The sequence below is a fragment of the Canis lupus genome, chromosome 12 (assembly GCF_011100685.1).
Source record: "Canis lupus familiaris isolate Mischka breed German Shepherd chromosome 12, alternate assembly UU_Cfam_GSD_1.0, whole genome shotgun sequence".
Classification (NCBI taxonomy): Eukaryota; Metazoa; Chordata; class Mammalia; order Carnivora; family Canidae; genus Canis; species Canis lupus.
In genome coordinates, this window is record NC_049233.1 from 7797027 (window position 1) to 7818258 (window position 21232).

General features: G+C 40.5%; 1 protein-coding gene across 1 annotated transcript in view; it reads left to right on the forward strand.

Annotated features, from left to right (window-relative positions):
* Positions 1-7377: 7377 nt before the first annotated feature.
* DNAH8 (dynein axonemal heavy chain 8) overlaps positions 7378-21232 on the forward strand; it is a 357024-nt gene continuing 343169 nt past the window's right edge. Inside the window, exons 1-3 of the mRNA XM_038553950.1 lie at positions 7378-7462; positions 17544-18007; positions 18109-18243. Coding sequence (XP_038409878.1) covers positions 17588-18007; positions 18109-18243 — 555 coding nt within the window. The 5' untranslated portion in view covers positions 7378-7462; positions 17544-17587. The remainder of the gene's footprint in view (positions 7463-17543; positions 18008-18108; positions 18244-21232) is intronic.

A 21232-nucleotide genomic window follows, 5' to 3' on the forward strand; every position in this document is an offset into this window, starting at 1 on the left:
AGTTGGGCAAAATGGGAGTTTGTTGGCTCACCTAATCAAACTGAAACAGGGCAGGGATGCATCCGGCACCAAATACCCAGTATGTGGCACCTGGCCATCACCAAGATGTCTCCATCTCTCATCTCAGCTTCTTTCTTGATCTCGACTTCATTTTGTCAGATATACTTACTTCATCAGTCTAGAGTCAGAGCACCCAGCCTCTCAGCCTCTTACCTGAGAGGGAGGGACCACTTCCCTGAATTCCAGTTTGATAAAATCCAGGAAGGAGCTATGATTGGCCTAGACTTCTTACTTACTCTTGTGGTCAGGGCACTGCCATGAGCCAGGATTAGAACCACCAGGGTGAAGTGGGATCAGAAACAGCTCCCCAAAAAGAAGAGGGATGCTGTTCTTGTAAGAGGAGACTACTCAGTGTGCTGGACCCACCAAACTTCAACATGGAAATAGAACTTAAAACTGGTAACCCAGGAATGGAGGCAACACAAACCCTCCGTACACTGTGCACTACCAATGAATTTTTCCATGGGAAGCCCAGACAAAAGAAATTTGTCTGAGATATTTTACTGAAAAGACATCCTAAACTGTTCTTTCCCTCTAACCCTCTGATGAACTTCCCACAATACAGGAGAAATAAACCATATAAAATGGATGGAAAAACTCAATATCACAAAATAATGATTGATTTGCAAATGAATCTGTTAATGTAATGCAATTTTAATAAACATGTTGATAGGTTTTTCACCGAATAAGCTGGTTCTAGGTTCTATATTTATTTAATTAATTAACTAATTAATTTGAGAGAGAAAGAGAGCACAAGCAGGGGTAGAGGCAGAGGGAAAGGGAGAAGCAAGCTCCCCACTGAGCAGGGAGCCTGATGAAGGGCTCAATCCCAGGACCCTAAGATCATAACCTAAGCTGAAGGCAGGTGTTTGACTGAGCCACCCAGGTGCTCCTAGATTCTATTTTTAGGTCCCCAAATAGGCAAAATACATTTGAAAAATAAATAAATAGGGGAACCTATCCTTCTAGATAATAAAATTTATTATAAAGCTATAGTAAGATGGTGTGGTAATGACATTGGTAGGTACAAACCAATAAATGGAAACTGTGGTAGGCAGCTCTAACATGGCACCAATAATCCCCCCTTCCAGGTAGTCACACTTGCATTATCCCTTCCCCCTCCCTCCGGATATGGATTTAATGACTCACTTCTAAAGGATAGAATAGAGCAGAAGTGAAAGGATGTCACTTCTGAGATTGGATTATATAGTGATTCTTGTCTTGGGAGCTCTTTCTCCCTTTCTTTTTCTCCAATCTCTCACTCAGAGGGTAAGCAAGCTGCCACGTTGTCAGCAACACTATGGAGAGACTCCAATGGCAAGGAACTGATTGAGGGGTCTTGTTAACAGCCACACATGTAAGCTTAGAAGTGGGTCCTGGCCCAATGCAGCTTTGATGGAACTGTTGCCCTGGCTGACCCCTTAATTTTGACCTTGTGAGAAACCTTAAGCCTGCACTATCCATCTAGACCATTCCCACATTCCTAACCCACAGAAACTATCAGATAACAAATTTTTGTTGTTTTTAGCTGCTTTAGGGGTATTTGTTGTGCAGCAATACACAACTAATATACACACATGTAAAACTTAATACAGGTTAGAGCTAGTACTGCAGATCAGTGGGAAAAGATAAATTTTTCAATGAATGGTGCTAGAACACCATAGTTTATCTATATGAAAAAATAATTCTCTATTTCATACCACACACACAAAAAAAACAGAAGTCCAAGGGTATTAAAATATAAATGTGAAAAAGCAAAACTCAAAAACATAAAGAACAAAATATTGGAGAATATCTTTATGAATTCACGAGTGGAACTCTGTGCTCAGCAGGGAGTCTGCTTGAGGATTCTCTCCTTCTCCTTCTCCCTATGCCCTCCCCCCTAAAATAAATAAATAAATCTTCAAAAAAGTAAGGTTCCTTTCATGCCTTTCAGGTTAACAAAAATTTAAAAATTAAAAGTCTATGTTGAGGAGATCCCTGGGTGGCGCAGCGGTTTGGCGCCTGCCTTTGGCCCAGGGCGCGATCCTGGAGACCCGGGATCGAATCCCACGTCAGGCTCCCGGTGCATGGAGCCTGCTTCTCCCTCTGCCTGTGTCTCTGCCTCTCTCTCTCTCTCTGTGTGTGTGACTATCATAAAAAAAAAAAAAAAAAAGTCTATGTTGAGGGGGAGGGGGACACGCAAAAAAAAAAAAAAAGAGAAAAGTCTATGTTGATGTAAATATAGAAAAACAAATTCATACACATTTGCTGGTAAAACCTAAATTATTATAAACACTTTAAAATAATATGACGTATCTAGTGAAGTTACAGATAGTACATTCTAGGATCCATGAATAAGTATATATCCTAGAGGATTATTGTGCCTATGCTCTAAGTATAATAGACATGGTTTGAATAGAAAAAAAAAATCTATAGAGCCTAAGTGTCCAAAAGTAAGAAAATAGTGTTATTTTCATGCAGCAGAATGCTATACATAAATGAAAATGAACAAATCAGGAGAACATATTCCAACATGGATGTATCTCACAAATGAAACGAAATAATTAAAAGTTGCATAAGAATCCATTTGGAACAACACCATTTTTGCAGTTTTAAATTGTGCAACAAGATAATGTATTGCTTGGGGCTAAATACACTTCTAGTAATGGGACCAGGAGATAACTGGGAATAAATGAGTCTACATTCAGGAACATGATTTCCCCTAAGAGATGGCAGAGGAGAAGAAGGGAGGGATATACCAAGGATTTAAATATTTTGACATTGTTTCATAACTATAGCTGATATTGGATGAATGGATAGTTGTATTATTCTTTATGTTTCTCTGTATATCTTCAATATTCTATAGTACACTTTCAAAAACTTAGAAGTAATAAGCACCACATATAGAAATGAAAGGAAAGAAAGCAAGAATGGGAAAGGAGTAACATAGAATGGTTACTATTTGATAAGATACAAATTCCAAATAGAGTTTAACAGTGTTTCTATTTTGGTGGAAGGATTATTAGTTTCCTACAGTTGATGTAACACGTTATCAAAACCATGGTCGCTTAAAACAACAGAAATTCAGGGGCACCAGGCTGGTTTGGTCAGTAGAGCATGTGACTCTTGATCTCGGTGTCATGAGCTCAAGCCCCACATTGGGTGTAGAGTTTACATAAAATAAATTTTAAAAAACCAAACCACCAGAAATTTGTCCTCACCAGAGGCTAGAAGCTTGAGATGAAAGTGTTAGCAGGGCTACACCCGCTACAAAGTTTCTGAGAGAGAATCCTTTGGCTCTTCCAACTTTTGGTGGCTCCTGGTGGCCCTTAGTTTATGCCAGCATAACTCCAATCTCTGCCTGGGTCTTCACATGGCCCTTTCCCAGTGTCCAAAAATCTCTCTCCCCTTTCTCTTCTAAGGACACCAGTCACAGGATTAAGGATCTGTCACAGCACTCCCACCGATTTTAAGGGTTAACTTGCTTCCAGCTTATGCACTCCTTGCTTGCTGTCCTAAGTCCTTTGATCTATAGTAGAGCTAAAGCTAACTTACTTTCTTTGAGCTGTGCAGACCACTGGCCTTGAGGAGTGAAAGACTCAACTTTCCTAGAAGATAAGGTCTGACTACATTCAGAAACAGTTACTGCTGATGCCAGCAAGTCTGTAAGGGTCATGTCGACAAAGGACTAACTGCCTGGGTACCTCCTTCTCCTGTGCATGACCCCCTTTTTCCTGTGCCTCTCCCTTTAAAACCCTCCAACTCCCCCTGGATGGAGAAGATGGTCTTTGAGACATGATCCATCCTCTTCCCAGGTTGCCAGCTTCCTAAATAAAGCAACTTTTCTTTTCCCACCATCACTTGTCTCTTGGGTATTGATTTTCAATCACTGAGCAGCCAAACCTGAGTTGGGAACTGGTTCTCAATCCTATAACACGATTACTCTTAGTGTATGGAGTAAAGAAAAAAAAATTACTGAACTAGTAATCAGGGGTCCTGAAATTTAGTCTTGGGACCCTGCTATCCAATAACTCAACGAATTAGTTCTGAAACTCACACTGTGAAACTGACCTAGTCCTGGGTGTCCTTATTTATAAAATGAAATGCAGGAAATAAGATGATCTCTATGTTCCCTTCTTGTTTCAAAAATCTATAACCTCAGAATGAGTCTGGTTTTCAAGCCTCATTGATTGATGGAAAGATCACACTATTGACAGAAATAAAAATGTCAAGACAATCAACTGAGAATGTCTAGATGTTGTGGGGAATATGCAATTACAGTACATGGATTATCAATATTACAATTGTCTTAACGTGGCTACAATAATTTAAGTAGCCAGTCACTCGAGTAAAATACATATAAATATTGAATAACTATCCACAGTTATCCTCTCAAGCTTATTCTTCTGAGATTATTGGTTTATGGCTGAAATAGCACATTTATACCTGTTTACTTGTCCATTCTATTTGGTAAAAGAAAGAAAGAAAGAAAGAAAGAAAGAAAGAAAGAAAGAAAGAAAGAAAGAAAGAAAGAAAGAAAGAAAGAAAGAAAGAAAAGAAGGAAAGAGAAAGGGGAAAAAAAGACTGCCAATGCAGAAATCTAAAATACCTGGCAATAGGGACCTAGGCAACCAATAAAATGATGTTTGTTAAGGAAAATTAACCATAAAGGGGTTTTAAACATACTCTGATTAGACTTCCTAATCTTAATTTTAACTAACAAAAAGAAAAGATATGAAAAAAAAGAAAGAAAAGATATGTATAGACCCTTTATAGTGAATTGAATTGTGTCCCCCTAAAATATGTCCAAGTCTGAACTCCTGGTACATGTGAATGTGACCTTATTTGGAATTGGAGTCTTTGCAGATATAGTTATGGATATCAAGGTGAGATCATCCTGGATCTACAGTGGATCTATTACCAGATAAAGAACCAGTTCCCTCATTGTATTTTTAGGGTCTTGGGCAGTCTATTTACTGTTTTATATATGCTATGTGGTATTCTCCTTCTATTAAGTCCCAAGAGAACTCTTTGGATGGTGTACTTTTACCATATCTCAGGCATCCTCAGGGGTATTATCATTTGACAGTGTTCCATGAACCTAGTTTTCTGCCAGAGGTCATGAAATTATTACATGCATCACAGTGCTACAAACCTAATACTACAATGCACATATTTATTTAAAAAAATTTTTTTAGATTTACTTATTTTAGAGAGAGAGAGAGAGAATATGCACACTTGCACACGTGAGTTGAGGGAGTGGCAGAGGAAGACGGAGAAAGAATCCTCAAGCAGACTCTCTGCTGAGTGTGGAGCCTGATGCAGGGCTCCATGCCAGGACCCCGAGATTATGACTTGAGCCAAAATCAAGAGCTGACTGCTCAACCCACTGAGGCACCCAAGGTGCCCCTGCAATGCGTATCTTTAGAACAAAAGCTCTGTCCATATTTAGCACAGTATTCTTTCTCTCTTTTCTTCCTTTCTCCCTTCCTTCCTTCCTTCCTTCCTTCCTTCCTTCCTTCCTTCCTTCCTTCCTTCCTTCCTTCCTTTTTCTTAAGTGGGTTTGAACTCATGCCCCTGAGATAAAAAACTGAGCTGATATTAAGAATTAAGTACTTGGGATCCCTGGGTGGCGCAGCGGTTTGGCGCCTGCCTTTGGCCCAGGGCGCGATCCTGGAGACTCGGGATCGAATCCCACGTCAGGCTCCTGGTGCATGGAGCCTGCTTCTCCCTCTGCCTATGTCTCTGCCTCTCTCTCACTGTGTGCCTATCATAAAAAAAAAAAAGAAAGAAAAAAAGAATTAAATACTCAACTGACTGAACCACCTAGACAGTATTATTTCTTTAGAATATATTTTCAAAAGAAAATATGGTAAGTTAAGGCACAGGGATATATTTAAGGTTCTTTAAAGGATATAATATCCTGTAATTTGTTCTCACTACACAAGAATACATAGATATACCTCCTACTGGGAAGATGGCAAGGATTAAACCATAAGTGCCAAAAATAGGCAATGAGACAAAAAAAAATGGGTCTGAGAAAGACCCTTTATTACTCACAACTCAACAAACAGCAGAAGTATCACAAGGGAACCCAGTTCTGGCCCCAAGTACCACTGGGCAACATTATGGGCCCACATGCAGGCACAGGATTGGGAGATAGCCAAGGACTCCAAGCTTACCATCTTTTGTAGAAAGCCAGGGTCCCTCCCCTGGAAGTGAGCACAGCTCTTTAGTCCTACTGTGATTGTTATTATTGACTTAATTGCCAATGCACTAGCTAAAGAAACAGCTGAGTCAGAGGACAGGTCTTACAGTTTGGCATACCTTGCAAGGTGTGCAGGGGTCCCATGAGCCCCATACCTTCATACTGCATCATTGCTGCTCAGTATTTCTTCATATGGAGGGACCATGTTTTATTTCTATATGTATTTATTTATATAATATAATTTATTTTTATAATCATTGTTGGGTTTAAGGTTTTTTTTGTTTTTGTTTTTGTTTTAATCAGTTGGCAGATCTTTCAATCCTCATTTTAGATCCATGTGCTCCATATTCAAAGATTCAGTTTAACACCTAATTAAAACAAATCAGGCACCCCATGTAAGAGAGTTACAAGAAAAACAGAAATGTGCTGGAAAGGGAAGGGAGGGTGGGCTTTGAAAAGAAGTCTGCTTTCTTCAGAGTTTATTATATTCTATATTACCAGTCATAGGTTTCTGAGCAAAGAAATTCAACAGAAGAGATTTAATACTCTCAAGTGAAACACTAAGTAACTTCAGAGAATATAGGCGCACCTGGGTGGCTCAGTGGGTGAGCATCTGCCTTCAGGCTCAGGTGGTGATCCTGGGGTCCTGAGATCCAGTCCCACATTGGACTCCCCACAGGGAGCCTGCTTCTCCCTCTGCCTGTGTCTCTGCCTCTCTCTGTCTCTCAAGAATAAGTAAATAAAACCTTTAAAAAAAAAAAAAACCACACACACACACAAACCCACTGAAACGAAAAAACCCTTAAAGAAAAAGTATAAAAGTCCTAGAAAATATACATATATTTGCAAAGCATACATTTACTCATTTCCATGCACACGCTGGACTCCTCTCCAGTTCTCCCCCCACGCCCTCAGCCCTCAGTCCCCTCCTCTGGGCAGCTGCCCTTCTGTGACCCCGACCCCTGCACGATGTTTCACTTCTCTGGCTCCCGGGTTGGGGAGAGTGCGTGTCCGCGGGGACCTGCGTGCGGCTCGGGGAGCGGAGCAGGTGCTCCTGCAGCGGGAGCCCCTCACCCGCCGCCCCGCGCCGCGCACCCTGCAGGGAGCAGCGCCCTGCAGAGCCCGCGCGGGGCGCCCCGGAGAGAGCCGGTGCCGGCTCCCAACGGCCGAGCCTCGGTGGCGGCGGAGCCAGGAGCCGCTCCCCCCGCGCAGGTGAGTGCGCGGCCGGCTCCTGCCCCGAGTCCTCCCCTCCGCGGGATGCCCGGCCGGCTGCCCTCGCCTCCCAGCTCGTCCTCCCGGCCAGCCCAGCCCCATCCTGGGGCAAACGCCCAGCTCGGTCGCCTTTTGTAAACTCCAGTGGGTTCCCTGAACCTACGACTTCACCCTATTCCTCCCTTCTAAGAATTCAAAGGGAAGACAAAGTATCTCTCCCTCCAGGTTTATTTTTTCGACCTCTGTCTTCCTCCCCTGCACCCCGAAAATCTCGTCGCTGAGCTAGCCACTTTTCCCAAGCAAGGAAAAGCTTTTCCCAAGCAATATCTTCCCAAGCAAGCTCGGCCTTTTCCTGCTTTCTTGCATTTACACTCTGCTCTCCAGCCCCGCCCCCCCCCCGCCTTCAGCCGAGAATATTCCCCACTTGCATGTTCTCACGACAGCTCTCCTTCAGACCCAGCTCAAATGTTGCCTTCTGTTAGGTTTTTTCCGATAGTTTCTTTTTCTGCCAGTCTCTCTCAGCCCTTTGCTAATTCACTTTTTCTTGACATTGACCACCCTGTGTGTGTTTAACGGTCTGCTCCTCAATTCGTGCGTTTTGCTTTGGAGGAGCCTCTTAGTTTTGTGTGTAGCTACAGCGGCCAAGCACACGGAGGGCCCTCGACAATCGCGGATGAACTAATGCATGAAGGGACGTGGTTACAGAAATGGGTCCAAGAAACAGGAGTGTGGCTGTTAGCACACCGGTGTGTACTTGCTCCCATCAGTATTCCTACGGGTGGAGGAGCCCGCTGTCCCACTACTCCTGAAAATGAGTAGGGATGACTTTGTGGACATGCATTGAACCTTCACATCGAACTTAAGGGATGGTGGAATTTTAGAACTGATTGCATGTGGCACCAGTTGTCTGTGGAAGAGATGAGAGGAGGAGAAAGAGATGAACAGATGTTTATTTTGAATTCATTCTGCATCTAGTGATGGCTAGCCAAGTGTGACTACTTGGAGCAAGGACCTGCCTCTTTATTTTGCAAGTAATCTTGCTACATCTGAAAATTCATAGGGAATTTTAGGTTCTAGATATTAATGTGTATTATAGGGGAAAATATAAATACATGTGATATGTTGTTCAATGGGATGCATACACATATAACACAAATAAAATATATAATATCTATAAAATATATGAAAGCACAATTTTATGATTTTTTTTTAAAGTTATAAAATTGAAAAGTACAACACTTTCCCTACTTTCCCCCTCTGTCTTTCTCTTTCAAGGTTATACTAGTTGATGAATTATTGTGTATCTTCCCTGGAAAGCTTTTTTTTTTTCCCCTGGAAAGCTTTTAATGTGTTTTATCAAATCTAAGCTATTACCGGGATCCCTGGGTTGCGCAGCGGTTTAGCGCCTGCCTTTGGCCCAGGGCGCGATCCTGGAGACCCAGGATCGAATCCCACATCGGGCTCCCGGTGCATGGAGCCTGCTTCTCCCTCTGCCTATGTCTCTGCCTCTCTCTCTCTCTCTCTCACTGTGTGCCTATCATAAAAAAAAAAAAAAATCTAAGCTATTACCGATTATAATTTTATGCAATTACATAAACGCAAATTATGTATTTATGTAACTTCATAAAGGAAAAAAATGTGAGGAAAGAAAAAATAATTGCCAGTTAAGCTTCTTAAAAATGTGCATCTTAGGAAAGATGAAATATCTTATATATGCATTTGTATATACAGTTTCTAAAATGTATACAATTGGTATTATGCAGTGTACTGTGCTTTGCTTTTTTCTTTTACATACGATGTGTTGGAGATCTTTCTATATCTGTATATGTAGCTCTACCCCTTCTTTTTAATTTTTTAAAGATTTATTTATTTATTTATTTATGAGAGACACACAGAGAGAGGCAGAGACACAGGCAGAGGGAGAAGCAGCTCCATGCAGGGAGCCCGACGCGGAACTCGATCCCGGATCCCAGGATCAGGCCCTGAGCTGAAGGCAGATGCCCAATCACTGAGCCACCCAGGTGTCCCTACCTCATTCTTTCTATTGCTAGGGTCTGTATTAAAATTTTATTGAACATGATACTATTATCAAACTCAAACTTGTCCATGCACCCAGTGAGCAGTAATCCAGTGGCAAATACACCAGTTTTGAAGCAAAGAAAGATTATCAGAAGGGCAGCCCAGTAGGAAGGCAGGTCATTCCCAAAGCTGCTTCCCCCTGTTGAGCCTAGAAACAGCTTAAATACAGGAGAGGAGAGTAAGGGGTTTCTTAAACCTCCAGGGAGGGGGGCTTTGTAACAACCTGGAGGTAAGCATTCCTCCTGAAAATGAAGAGCTATTTGGGACCTGGTACAACTGGATATGTCAAGATAAATGTTACTATTTGGTCCCCATTAGATCTCTACGATTAGTGGGTAAATGGGGAGTAGGGGTAAAAAAGAAAAATGAATGATTGATGGTACATGAGGTTAAGAGGTGCATAAAATATAAATAGGGAACCAATCAAAATGTGGAACTAAGTTTATAATGCAGCAATATTACTATAGTCCTGTTTATGCTTTCAAAACAGGTCCAGGAACCAAGTGTTGGGCCTGAGAACTACAGTTCAATTAATGGGTTTGTCCTTTTTTCCTTCCTTATTGGTTACCAATTATTGAACTTACTATTTTTTAAAAGATTAATTCATTTTATGAGAGAGAGTGAGAGAGCATGTGTGAGCAGGGAGGAGGGGCAGAGAAAGAAAGAATCTCAAGCAGACTCTCTACTCAGTGGGGAGCCTGATGCAGGGCTCCATCTCACAACCCTGAGATCATAACCTGAGCCAAAATCAAGAGTCAGATGCTTAACCAACTGAGCCACTCGGGTTTCCCAAGCACTTACTATATTTTAGCCTTTTAAAAAAATTCAGGTATAGGGTCGCCTGGATGGCTTAGTTGGTTAAACATCTGCCTTCAGCTCAGGTCATGATCTCAAGGGCCCTGGGATTGAGCCCCGCATTGGGCTCCCTACTTAGTGGGAAGTCTGCTTCTCCATCTCCTTCTGGTCATGCTTTCTCTCACTATCTGTCTCTCTCTCTCAAATAAATAAAATCTTTTTAGAAAATTCAAGTATAGTTAGCACACAGTGTTATATTCATTTCAGACATACAATAGGTCCTTTATTAAGGGATATTTTGGTTATTTCCAGGAAATGTGTTTGTTTTTGTGCTTGTTTTTGCTATTATAAACATGTTGCAGTGAACAATCAATCTTCTCTGTACATATACACACATGCATATGGATATAATGTGTATAATATAGTAAACTAATTTGTTTACTAAGATTTTCCCATTTCAACTATGTACTCTATTCAAAATTTTGCTGCAGTTTTTAGGAATTCTATATAAAGTAGTTGTATACATTTCCTAACTTGAAATAGTTGCACCAGTCTTTGGAAGTGGTAAGCTGATATTTTATATTTAGACTTCATTATGTGCCAAGTATGACTTGGCTTTTGAAAATCATCTAGAAAATGCATCTCAAATTATTTTGTTAGAGGAAGAATTCTACACTTCTCTTAAGCAAAATCTCCCCAAATGGGAAGTGGTTATTTATTTATTTATTTATTTAGAGTGTCTCATATAGATGATTTACTTTAAAAATGTTAAACCATAACAAATTATTTAGAATTTATTTATTTCCCAGTCACAATAGTGATTAATACCTGATTATCAGTTTCCTTATATCCAGTGTTTGTTCACAGACTACTAACCACGAAGACTCTTTAATGTTCACAAAATAAGAGCTTATCTTGTCCTTAGCTTGAAATATTGGGGTGCCTGGCTGGCTCAGGGAGTGGAACATGGGACTCTTGATCTCGAGGTTGTAGGTTCTATCCCTATGTTGGATGTAGAGAGGACTTAAAAAGTAAAATTTTTAAAAGAAAGAGAAAATATATGTAGCACTCAGTAGAGCACAAGTTAAACTCTTTACTTAGAACATGTATCTGTAAGTACTGTAATGTTCAGATATTAAATGCTTTTTATTTTTCCTTAAACAGCTTCACATAAATTCTAAGGAAACTAAGATGACACACATAGAGGTGGAAAACATATGCATGCTATATTGAAGTATGTTTACCTGAATCGAAGCTATAGATTATGTTTATTAAATTACCATACAAGCAGAGTAACTGACAATAACCTTTTCCTGTGTATTTTATGATCAGCTTGACAAATTCTTTTTTTTTTTTAATTTATTCATTTACTTTAGAGATGGGAAGCGATAAGAGCAGAGGGAGTGATAAATCCAGGTTTGATCCCAGGAGCCTGAGATCATAACCTGAGCCGAAACCAAGAGTCAGGCATTCAACCAATTGAGCCACTCAGGCGCTCCTTGACAAATTCTTGATTAGGACATTTTCAGAACACTTAAGAGTGCTAGAAAAAAACCACTGGTAGAACTGAGCAGATTTCCTAACACGTTAATGTTAATATCGGTGCTTTATAAAACCACATTTTATTATTCATGATTTACTTACTTTAACTGATTCTGAATCCTATTTATAGTCTTTTGGAAGAACAAATAAAATAAGGCATAATTTTAAGTTCTGTTTTTTTTTTTCCTAATTTCTACCCTTTTTGACCTCTTTAGAGTTTTTCATGCCTTTACTTCTTTTCTTTTCTCTCTAGATTTCTTCCTTCTCTTCTTATTGAATCCTACCTATTCTTCAAGGGCAATTTATGTCCAAATCCTCCATGAAATCCTATTTGTTTGTTTTGTTTATGTTAATTTTTTCTTCCTCTAAATACTTTTCCAACAGAGCTCCATAATTTTACACTCTTAATTGATTTGCAAAGATTATCTCTCCAATAGCATTGTGAATCCTTTTTTTTTTTTTTAAAGATTTTATTTATTTGAGAGAGAGAATGAGAGAGAAAGAGAGAGAATGCACAAGCATGGGGAGGAGCAGAGGGAGAGAGAGAGGAAGATTCCTCACTGAGAGGGGCGCCCAATCTCTGGGCTCCATCCCTGGGCTCTCCAGGATCATGACTGGAGCTGAAGATAGATGCTTAACCAAGTGAGCCACTCAGGTGTCCAAGCATTGTGAATCCTTGAGGACGAGAGTCCTGTCTTGTTTTCTGGCCGCCAGAGTGAGTATCGTAACCCCAGGCACATAGTAGTTACTCACACCACTTTGCTGGAGGCTGTGGCTGTGGCACAGGAAGGAGGGAGAAGCTTCCATTTTTTTCTTCCCTTTGTATCCTTGTTTTCAGTGAAATTTCCATCTCTAAGCCTATGGATTCAGCCTGACCTTAGGAACCGTGGATACTGTTAACCCAACTGGTGATATTTAGGACAAAATTAAGCATTTTTAAGCTTTACTATTCTTTCTTTGCAAGATCACAGATAGCTACTTGAGCAAGGTGCAGCATTGGTGTCTACAGAGGGCCCCAGTGCCTAAACTAATTCTATCACTTTTTACCTTTCTCTCTTACTCTCTATCACTTTTTACCTTTTCTCTCTCTCTTCTTACTTTCTCTCTCTTAGTTTCAAAATGCCTTTTTAAAATTTCCTGGTGGGCTTAAAGGGGAAGCTTACCAAATTAAAGCCTTCTCACAGATGGTCAATAAATTGGTCACTTCCTTTTTTTTTTAATAAAGTCTTTTTATTATTTTTTTGTTTTATTACTATTTTTTCTTAAGTGATCTCTCTGCCTAACGTGGGGCTTGAACTCATGACCCTGAGATCAAGAGTTGCACACTCTACTGCCTGACCGAGCCAGCCAAACAGCCTAATTGGTCATTTCCTTATGCAGTTTATCATACTGTCTTTCCTTTTTAAAAAACGTGGCATTTTATTTTTATTTTTTAAATTTTAAATATTTTATTTATTTGAGAGAGAGAGAGTGAGAGAGACCACGAGGACAGGGTGGGGGTAGGAGAAGTAGACTTCCCGCTGAGCATGGAGCCAGATGTGTGACTCCATCCCGGGACTCCAGGATCATGGCCTGAGCCATAGGCAGACACCTAACCGATTGAACCATCCAGGCCCCTTACTTCACTAAGGCATACCCACAGTGGTTTTTATTATATGCATTGTGTTGTACAACCATAAATAATTGCTGTTTAATCTCAGACCATTTCCATTACCCAAAAAAAGAAACCCAAGCCTATTAGCAGATAGGCCCAGTTCTTCCTTCCTCAGTCCCCTGCTACCGCTGATCTACTGTCTTGTCTCTATAGGTTTTCCTTTTCTGGACATTTCACATAAGTAGACTCATACAATATGTGCCTTTTGGGTCTGGCTTATTTCACTTAGTGTGGTGTTTTCTTTTTTTAAAGATTTTATTTATTTATTCATGTGAGACAGAGAGAAAGACAGAGAGAGAGAGAGAGAAGCAGAGACACAGGCAGGGGGAGAAGCAGGCTTCATGCAGGGAGCCTGATGTAGGACTCGATCCCGAGACTCCAGGATTACGCCCTGGGCCGAAGGCAGGCGCTAAACCACTGAGCCACCCAGGGATCCCTAGTGTGGTGTTTTCAAGGTTCATCCATGCTGTAGCATGTGATGGTTCTTCATTCCTTCTTATGACAGAGTAACATTCCGTTGTAAGGATATGCCCCATGTTGTTTATCCATTCATCACCTAGCTGGACATTTGGGTTGTTTCCAATTTGAGCTAAATATGAATAATGCTGCCATGAACATCTGTATACAGATTTTTATGCAAACAGATGTTATCAGTTCTCTTGAGTGGAATTGCTAGAATTTCACCTACCAGTGGAATTACTGGCTCATTTGGTAATTCCCTGTTTAGCTTTTCGAGGAACTGCCAAACTGTTTTCATCAGAGGCTGCACTATTTTGCATTCCCACCAGCAAAGCATGAAGTTTTAAATGTTTCCAGAATCTTTTCAACACTTTTTTATTGCCTTTTGAAAAAATTTATAGCTATCCTACTGGGTATAAAGTGCCATCTCATGGTGATTTTGATTTGCATTTTCCTTGTTGCAAGTGGTGTTGAGTATCTGTCCATGTGCTTGTTGGTCATGTGCTTTATATATATATAAATATATGTATTTATCAAGCATAGTTATATGTCTCACCAAGCACAGAACTTGGCATTTAGTTGTTGACAATCAATATTATTTCCTCAGTCTTCTCCATGGGACACATATTTATCCTACCAAGGCCTATCTTAGATGACAACTTCTCCTTAGAGATTTCCTTTTAGAGTTTTGTCTTCTAATGCTACAGAAGTTTTGTCTTCTGTGCATATCTTGGCTGGATCTAATGAAACTATGTTCGTTGGTACGTTCGCCTCCCCCATTAGGCTATGAGCACCTTGCCAATGACTAGAAGTGAGAAAACCGGGCTTGTTTCAGTAGCAGCCAGAGCTGCTGTGACCTCAGGGAGCACCCAGGGCAAAGGCAATGGGAGAAACTGAAGAGAGAGCTTGGAACCAAGTCAGGAAAGCCTTGAAGGACACAAGAGTTTATATTTGGCTCCCGAGGAGGACTTTAAGCAGGGAAGTGATATGATATGATCTGAAGTTCAGAAAGATCATTTTTGTCTGGGTAAGACCTGTAATTTCTCTGGATCTTTGTTTCATTAGCAATAAAAAGGGGAGCTGAACTAGATAATTTCTAGGTTTTTTTTTTTTTTTCCTAGTTCTGAAATCCTGTGCCATGAATCTCAGCTATCTGGACTCCTCAGGGAATGAACTGTGTTGGATAATAACATTTTCTGAGAACTTAATCTGTGTCAACACTTTAAAAAATAGAAGCCATTTTTAGATGAAAAACTCATTAAGATTAATTGTATACTTCCCTGACTTCTTAAATAGAATATCATTATTCAAGTTTCACCTTCCCTTGATGGCTTAAATAATAGTGGCTCTATAGTGGCTTAAATAACTGTGGCTCTAGAAAGAGCACTGGTTGCCAACAGAGAAGCTCTCCAGTCTAACTCGGTGTATGTGTTCTACCATTATATTGAAATTAAAGTCAATTTTGCTTAGGTTTCAGAAACCGGACAATCGTGTCTGTCAATATCCTTTGAAAGCAGGCCTGATTCTCTTGCTGAGTAAAGTGAACCATTTTGCAAAATTCAAAGGCATAAATTGGAGCAGAGTGACTGGATATGACTTCACTAAAATGTATCACTATATTTGGTTTTGAGATATTATAGATAGCAGAATCAACTCTAGGCCAATTTCAAGTGTAAACATGTAATGAACACACAGCTCCTGGGTATTGGATATCAATGTGTGAGATAATAACTCAGAGTTGTTTACTTACTTTCCAAGAAAATTTACTCACATGTAAGAAAATAGACATTACATCGTGGTCAAGGAATAAAGACAAAATCTAGGATTTATAAAAGAGGAGAGAGGTTTATAAAAGAGAGGAAAAGGGGAGGAGAAAAAAATCTGAAGTTTGGGAACAATTGTTCTGGTTTGCAGATCTTGGGCATGCATGCTTAGCTGGCAACAAGAAGATTGATCAGTTTGGCTATTTCTGTTCTAGAGTAGGCTAATTTAGGATATCAAAGAAAACCATTTCAGCTGCTTATGGGATCTTCAGAAAAGTTGGAGAGGGCAGCTGTGGGATACAGGTTACAGGCTGTCTAATGTCTAATGGAGGGCTGCTCCATTAGACACATTACAGTGTCTAATGGAGGGCTGCTCCTGTCCCTCTATAAGAAGCATCTTCTAACTTGGGCCAGGTGTGCACAAATGTCCTCAGATTCTCTCATTAGAGAGCCTCTTTCTCAGCCTTCTTTTGCACTTTCTGCTTTAAAATTTTTGTTGTTGGGACACCTGGATGGCTCAGTGGTTGAGCATCAGCCTTCAGCTCAGGGTGTGATCCTGGAGACCCCGGATCGAGTACCACATTGGGCTCCCTACATGGAGCCTGCTTCTCCCTCTGCTTGTGTCTCTGCCTCTCTCTCTGTGTGTGTCTCTCAGGAATAAATAAAAAAGGTATTTTTTTAAAAAATAAAATTTTTGTTGTTTTTGCAGTTCAAGTGTTTATTATTATCCTGGCATCTGGATTTTAGTCATATCCTGAAAACTTGTTGATTTCCATGGAGTTTTGATTATTGTCCTATAATGTTATTTTCTATAAGGCATTTTCTCCTGTTCCTCTGGTGTCTGCTGATTCTCCTGGTTATGTGCTCATCATAACTTCTACACTCCTAAATAGATCTTTTCTGATTGGATGTCAGAATTATATTTTATGTGATACTATGGCTTCAAAAAATAATCACGATCCCATTTTAGGGAGACTTCGGGAAGGCTGTTATAAACAAGAAGTCCATTGGAGCGAGCTAGGAGCTGGAAGTATAGTGTTTTTTTCATTGGCTGAATTGTGACAATCTTTCATTGGCTGCGCTGTTGTTGGGGCAAGAGGAAAGTCCTAATCCTGCTGCTATAGAAAAGTAGTATCCACATGCAAGATGGGGCTCTTCTTATTTTGTCTGCAGCTCACAACCAGAAGTAGGGCTGGTGGGGTGTGAGAGCTTCCCCCTGCTGGCATTCTGAATATATTCTAAAGGAGGTTTCCTTTTGTCAATTTTCGCACTGCTAAGAGGATGTTTTATGCTTTGCGGGGGTTCCTGGATGTGCTCGTGTAGATGAGATGGCTGTACAGTTGAGTGTCTGGTTGGTGATTTGTATCAAGAGTTCCTCGATGCAAGGAATATTTCAGTCCATGTAGTTCTTTGTTTCTTGGGTAAGTCAGTATCTCAGCTCTAAGACGGTGGCTCTCAATCTTTTTCTCAACCCTTACATACCTGAGGACAGATACCTTCCCACCATTTGCAGTAATTACTATGATAGGGATGGGAAGTGTGTAGAGTTGCAGTGCCCTAGGGTCATATCATAAGAGGAGCACTTAGAGTTTCCAAAAGTCCCTACGTCTCTGTGCTCTGTCCCTTTAAAATCATTTCTCTAGTTCTGTGAGTTTAGCTTCATTAGTCAATAGAATACAGGAGAAATAGATGATTTTGCCACCTGTCTAGGTTCCAGGGGAGGAATAAATTAACACAGAACATTCAACTTATTGTACAGTTTAAATTTTTTTTTTTTTAATAATTTTAGGTTTTGCAGTTTAAGGTGCTCTGTTGGAGAAAAAAGCCGATAACATGAGCGCCAAAGAAGGTGATCCACCCACCCCGGAAGAGGCAGCCCCCCCTGGTTCTGAAGATACTGCCCTTCCGGGTCTGGATCCAGGAGATGAGGCTCTTCCCGGTCCAGGAGAGGCTCCTCCTCCTTCAGACGAAGAGGGTCAGCGCCCTGCAACAGAGGCTGCCCCAGCTCTAGGTGCTGCCTCTGCTTCCGAAAGAGGCCCTGCTTCTTCTGGAAATGATTTACTGAATCTCATTCCTTCTGATGAAAGGATAGTTATTCCAGAGGATGATGAGCAAGATGAACACAGAATTCGGCCTAGGTCTACGCTCCGACGGGGCCCATCCATGCTTTCTCAGTCTTCCCGTAGGTCATCCCGTTACCACCGAAGCATGAGTGGCATTCCAAATCTACAGGAAACATTGAAAGAGAGACAGGTTTTTCTTATAATAAGCATTTTTATATGTGTCACTTTTATTTATTTTTTGGTGGCTTTTCTTCATAATTACAATTTTTACCCATGCTTTTCATTCTTTAGGCAAGATTTAGAGATGCAAGGGAAAGCCGAAAAATGAAAATTGACCCTTCATACAAATATATATTTGAAATTCTGGCAGAAAAGCTTGGCCTGGACGTAGTAAGCGTTGAAGAATTGATTTTGGATTGCCCATCTGTAAGTTTAAATCTCATCATTGTTTTTTTATTGCTCTTTGAGAGCTGAGTGTTTTAAGAACCTGGAGTCATCGTCATGAACAACAAAACACTTAGAAAGGGAAGGTTGAAATTTTACCCATTAGGGAAGTTTTATAAAACTATAGCCAGTTGAATCATAATTCTAGTTAGGTCTACTATTGAGGAAGAAGGAAGAGAAGAAGAGTCAGCAACTAGAATTTGATAAAAATTCTAACTCAAAATGCCTTTAGAGGTTAAAGGGATAGTCGAGCACAGGTAGAGTTAACTATTTTAAAAGTACAGGTTATTTGAACTACATATGCAAATCATTTGGGAAGATAAAAAAACCTGCATGCATATGAGCTGGGGAACAGTGACTTAGTAGAAAACAACTAGGTGGCTACCATGTCTCAGCATGCCAGGGGCAGTCCTAGGTTATGCCTACTTTCCTGGCATACTTACTAATAGTCCCTCCTTTCACTCCTAAAAGTCTCAGTTTGGCTAGTGAATTTCTTTTTTTTTTTTTTTAATTTTTATTTATTTATGATAGTCACACACACACACACAGAGAGGCAGAGACATAGGCAGAGGGAGAAGCAGGCTCCATGCACCGGGAGCCCGACGTGGGATTCGATCCCGGGTCTCCAGGATCACGCCCCAGGCCAAAGGCAGGCACTAAACCGCTGCGCCACCCAGGGATCCCGGCTAGTGAATTTCTATGGTCACCCTAATTAGAGTAATATTCGATAAGCTGCCACTTTCATAGAAACTCCCAGAAGCAGTGTCACAGTTTCCTTTCTGATAGCTCAGCTTCTAAATTAACTTTAAAAAAAGGTACTACAGGTTGCTTGAGCTTTTTACCAACCCTAGTTGTGGACTGGCCTGGAGCCCCAGCAAGACCAGTGGGCAGGCACATACTGGTGGTGAGCTGATTGTCCCACTGAACACCCCGGTGAGAGAGTTGAGTAGGGGGCAGTATTGTGGTGAGGTTATCCTGGGGATTCGATCCCGGGTCTCCAGGATCGCGTCCTGGGCCAAAGGCAGGCGCCAAACTGCTGCGCCACCCAGGGATCCCAGTTTTGATTTTCATTTTCCTAATGATGAGTGATGTTGAGCAGCTTTTCATGTGTCTGTTGGCCATCTGGATGTCTTTGGAGAAATATCTATTCATGTCTTCCGCTCATACTTAAATTCGATTATTTAGGGTTTTTTGATGTTGAGTTGTATAAGTTCTTTATATATTTTGGGTAATAACCTTTTATCAGATATGTCATTTGTAAATATCTTCTCCTATTCAGGAGGTTGCTTTTTGTTTTGTTGATTGTTTCCTTTGCTTTGCAGAGGATTTTTCGTTTGAGGTAGTCCCAATAGTGTATTTTTGCTTTTATTTCCCTTGCCTAGGGAGACAGATCTAGAAAAATGTTGCTATGGCCAATGTCAGAGAAATTATTGCCTATGCTCTCTTCTAGGATTTTTATGGTTTTGGGTGTCACATTTAGGTCTTTAATCCATTTTGATTTGTGTGTGTGTGTATACGCTGTATGAAAGTGATGCAGTTTCCTTCTTTTGCGTATAGCATATAGTCCAATTATCCCAGCACCATTTGTTGGAGAGATGTTCTTTTTCCCATCACACATTCTTGCCTCTTTTGTTGAAGCTGAATTGGCCATATCCACCTTGAAATTCTTTTTTTTAAGATTTCATTTTAATTCCAGTTATACAACATATAGCGTAATATTAGATTCATGTGTACAATATAGTGATTCTTCAACATTTCCATACAATACTCCGTACTCATCACAATGAGTGCAGTCCTGAATCTCCATCATGTATTTAACTCATCCCCCCAAGCACCTCCCCTCTGATAACCATCAGTGTGTTTTCTATAGTTAAGTCTGTTTCTTAGTTTGTCTCTCTGTTTCTTTTTTTTCCCCTCATTTGTTTCATTTCTTAAATTCCATATATGAGTGAATCATAGGATATTTGTCTTTCTCTGAGTGATTTATTTCACTTAGAATAATACTCTCTAACATCCATCCATTTGCATGGCAAGATTTCATTCTTTATTTTATGGCTGAATAATTTTCCATTATCTAGGTACACCAAATCTTCCCCACTCTCAGATCTAGGATTAGGGTTTGGTTCAGGGCCAGAATAAGGATTAGGGTTAGAGTTAGGGCCAGTGTGAGGTTAGGGATTAGGGTGTGTGTCTGGGTTAGAATTAGGTTTTTACTTAGAATAATACTTTCTACCTCCATCTACGTCATTGCAAATGGCAAAATATCATTCTGTTTATGGCTGGGTAATATTCCATTGTATATATACCACAGCTTTTTTCCCTCAGATCTTGAATTAGGGTTCTGCTTAGGGCTAGAATAAGGGCTGGGGTTAGGGCCAGTGGGAGGGTATGTGTTTATTATTCTGCAGTTCAGAGACCTCTCCAGAGGGATAAGTTAGGGGTTATGGTTATGGTTAGAATGAGAGTTAGTGGTTAGCAGTTAAGGGGTTAGGGTTTGGGTTTGGAATAGGATTAAGTTTAGAGCTAGAGTTAGGGTAAAGGTGAGGATATGTGCCTGGTATCCTGCAGTTCAGATAAGTTTAGGGTTATAGTTAGGGTTAGGGTGAGGGGCTAGTGGTTAGCGGTTAGAGTTGGAGTTTGGGTTAGGATTACGTTTAGAGCTAAAGTGAGGGTGAGAGTGAGGGTATGTGCCTGATATTCTGCAGTTCAGAGGCCTCTCCAGAGGTTAGGTTTAGGGTTAGAGATAGAATTAGAGGTAGAGCTTAGGGGTTACTGGTAGGGCTGGGTTAAGTTTAAGGTCAGGATTAAAGTTACGGTTGGGGTTGGGGTTTGTGCTTGGCATCTTGCAGTTCAGAGACTTCTCCAGATAGTAAAATATTAGATTTCTGTTGTGTTGAAAATAAACATGGCAACCATCCACCAAGCTGAGATAAGGAGGGGATTTGTCACTCTAAATACTCTAGTTTTTTAA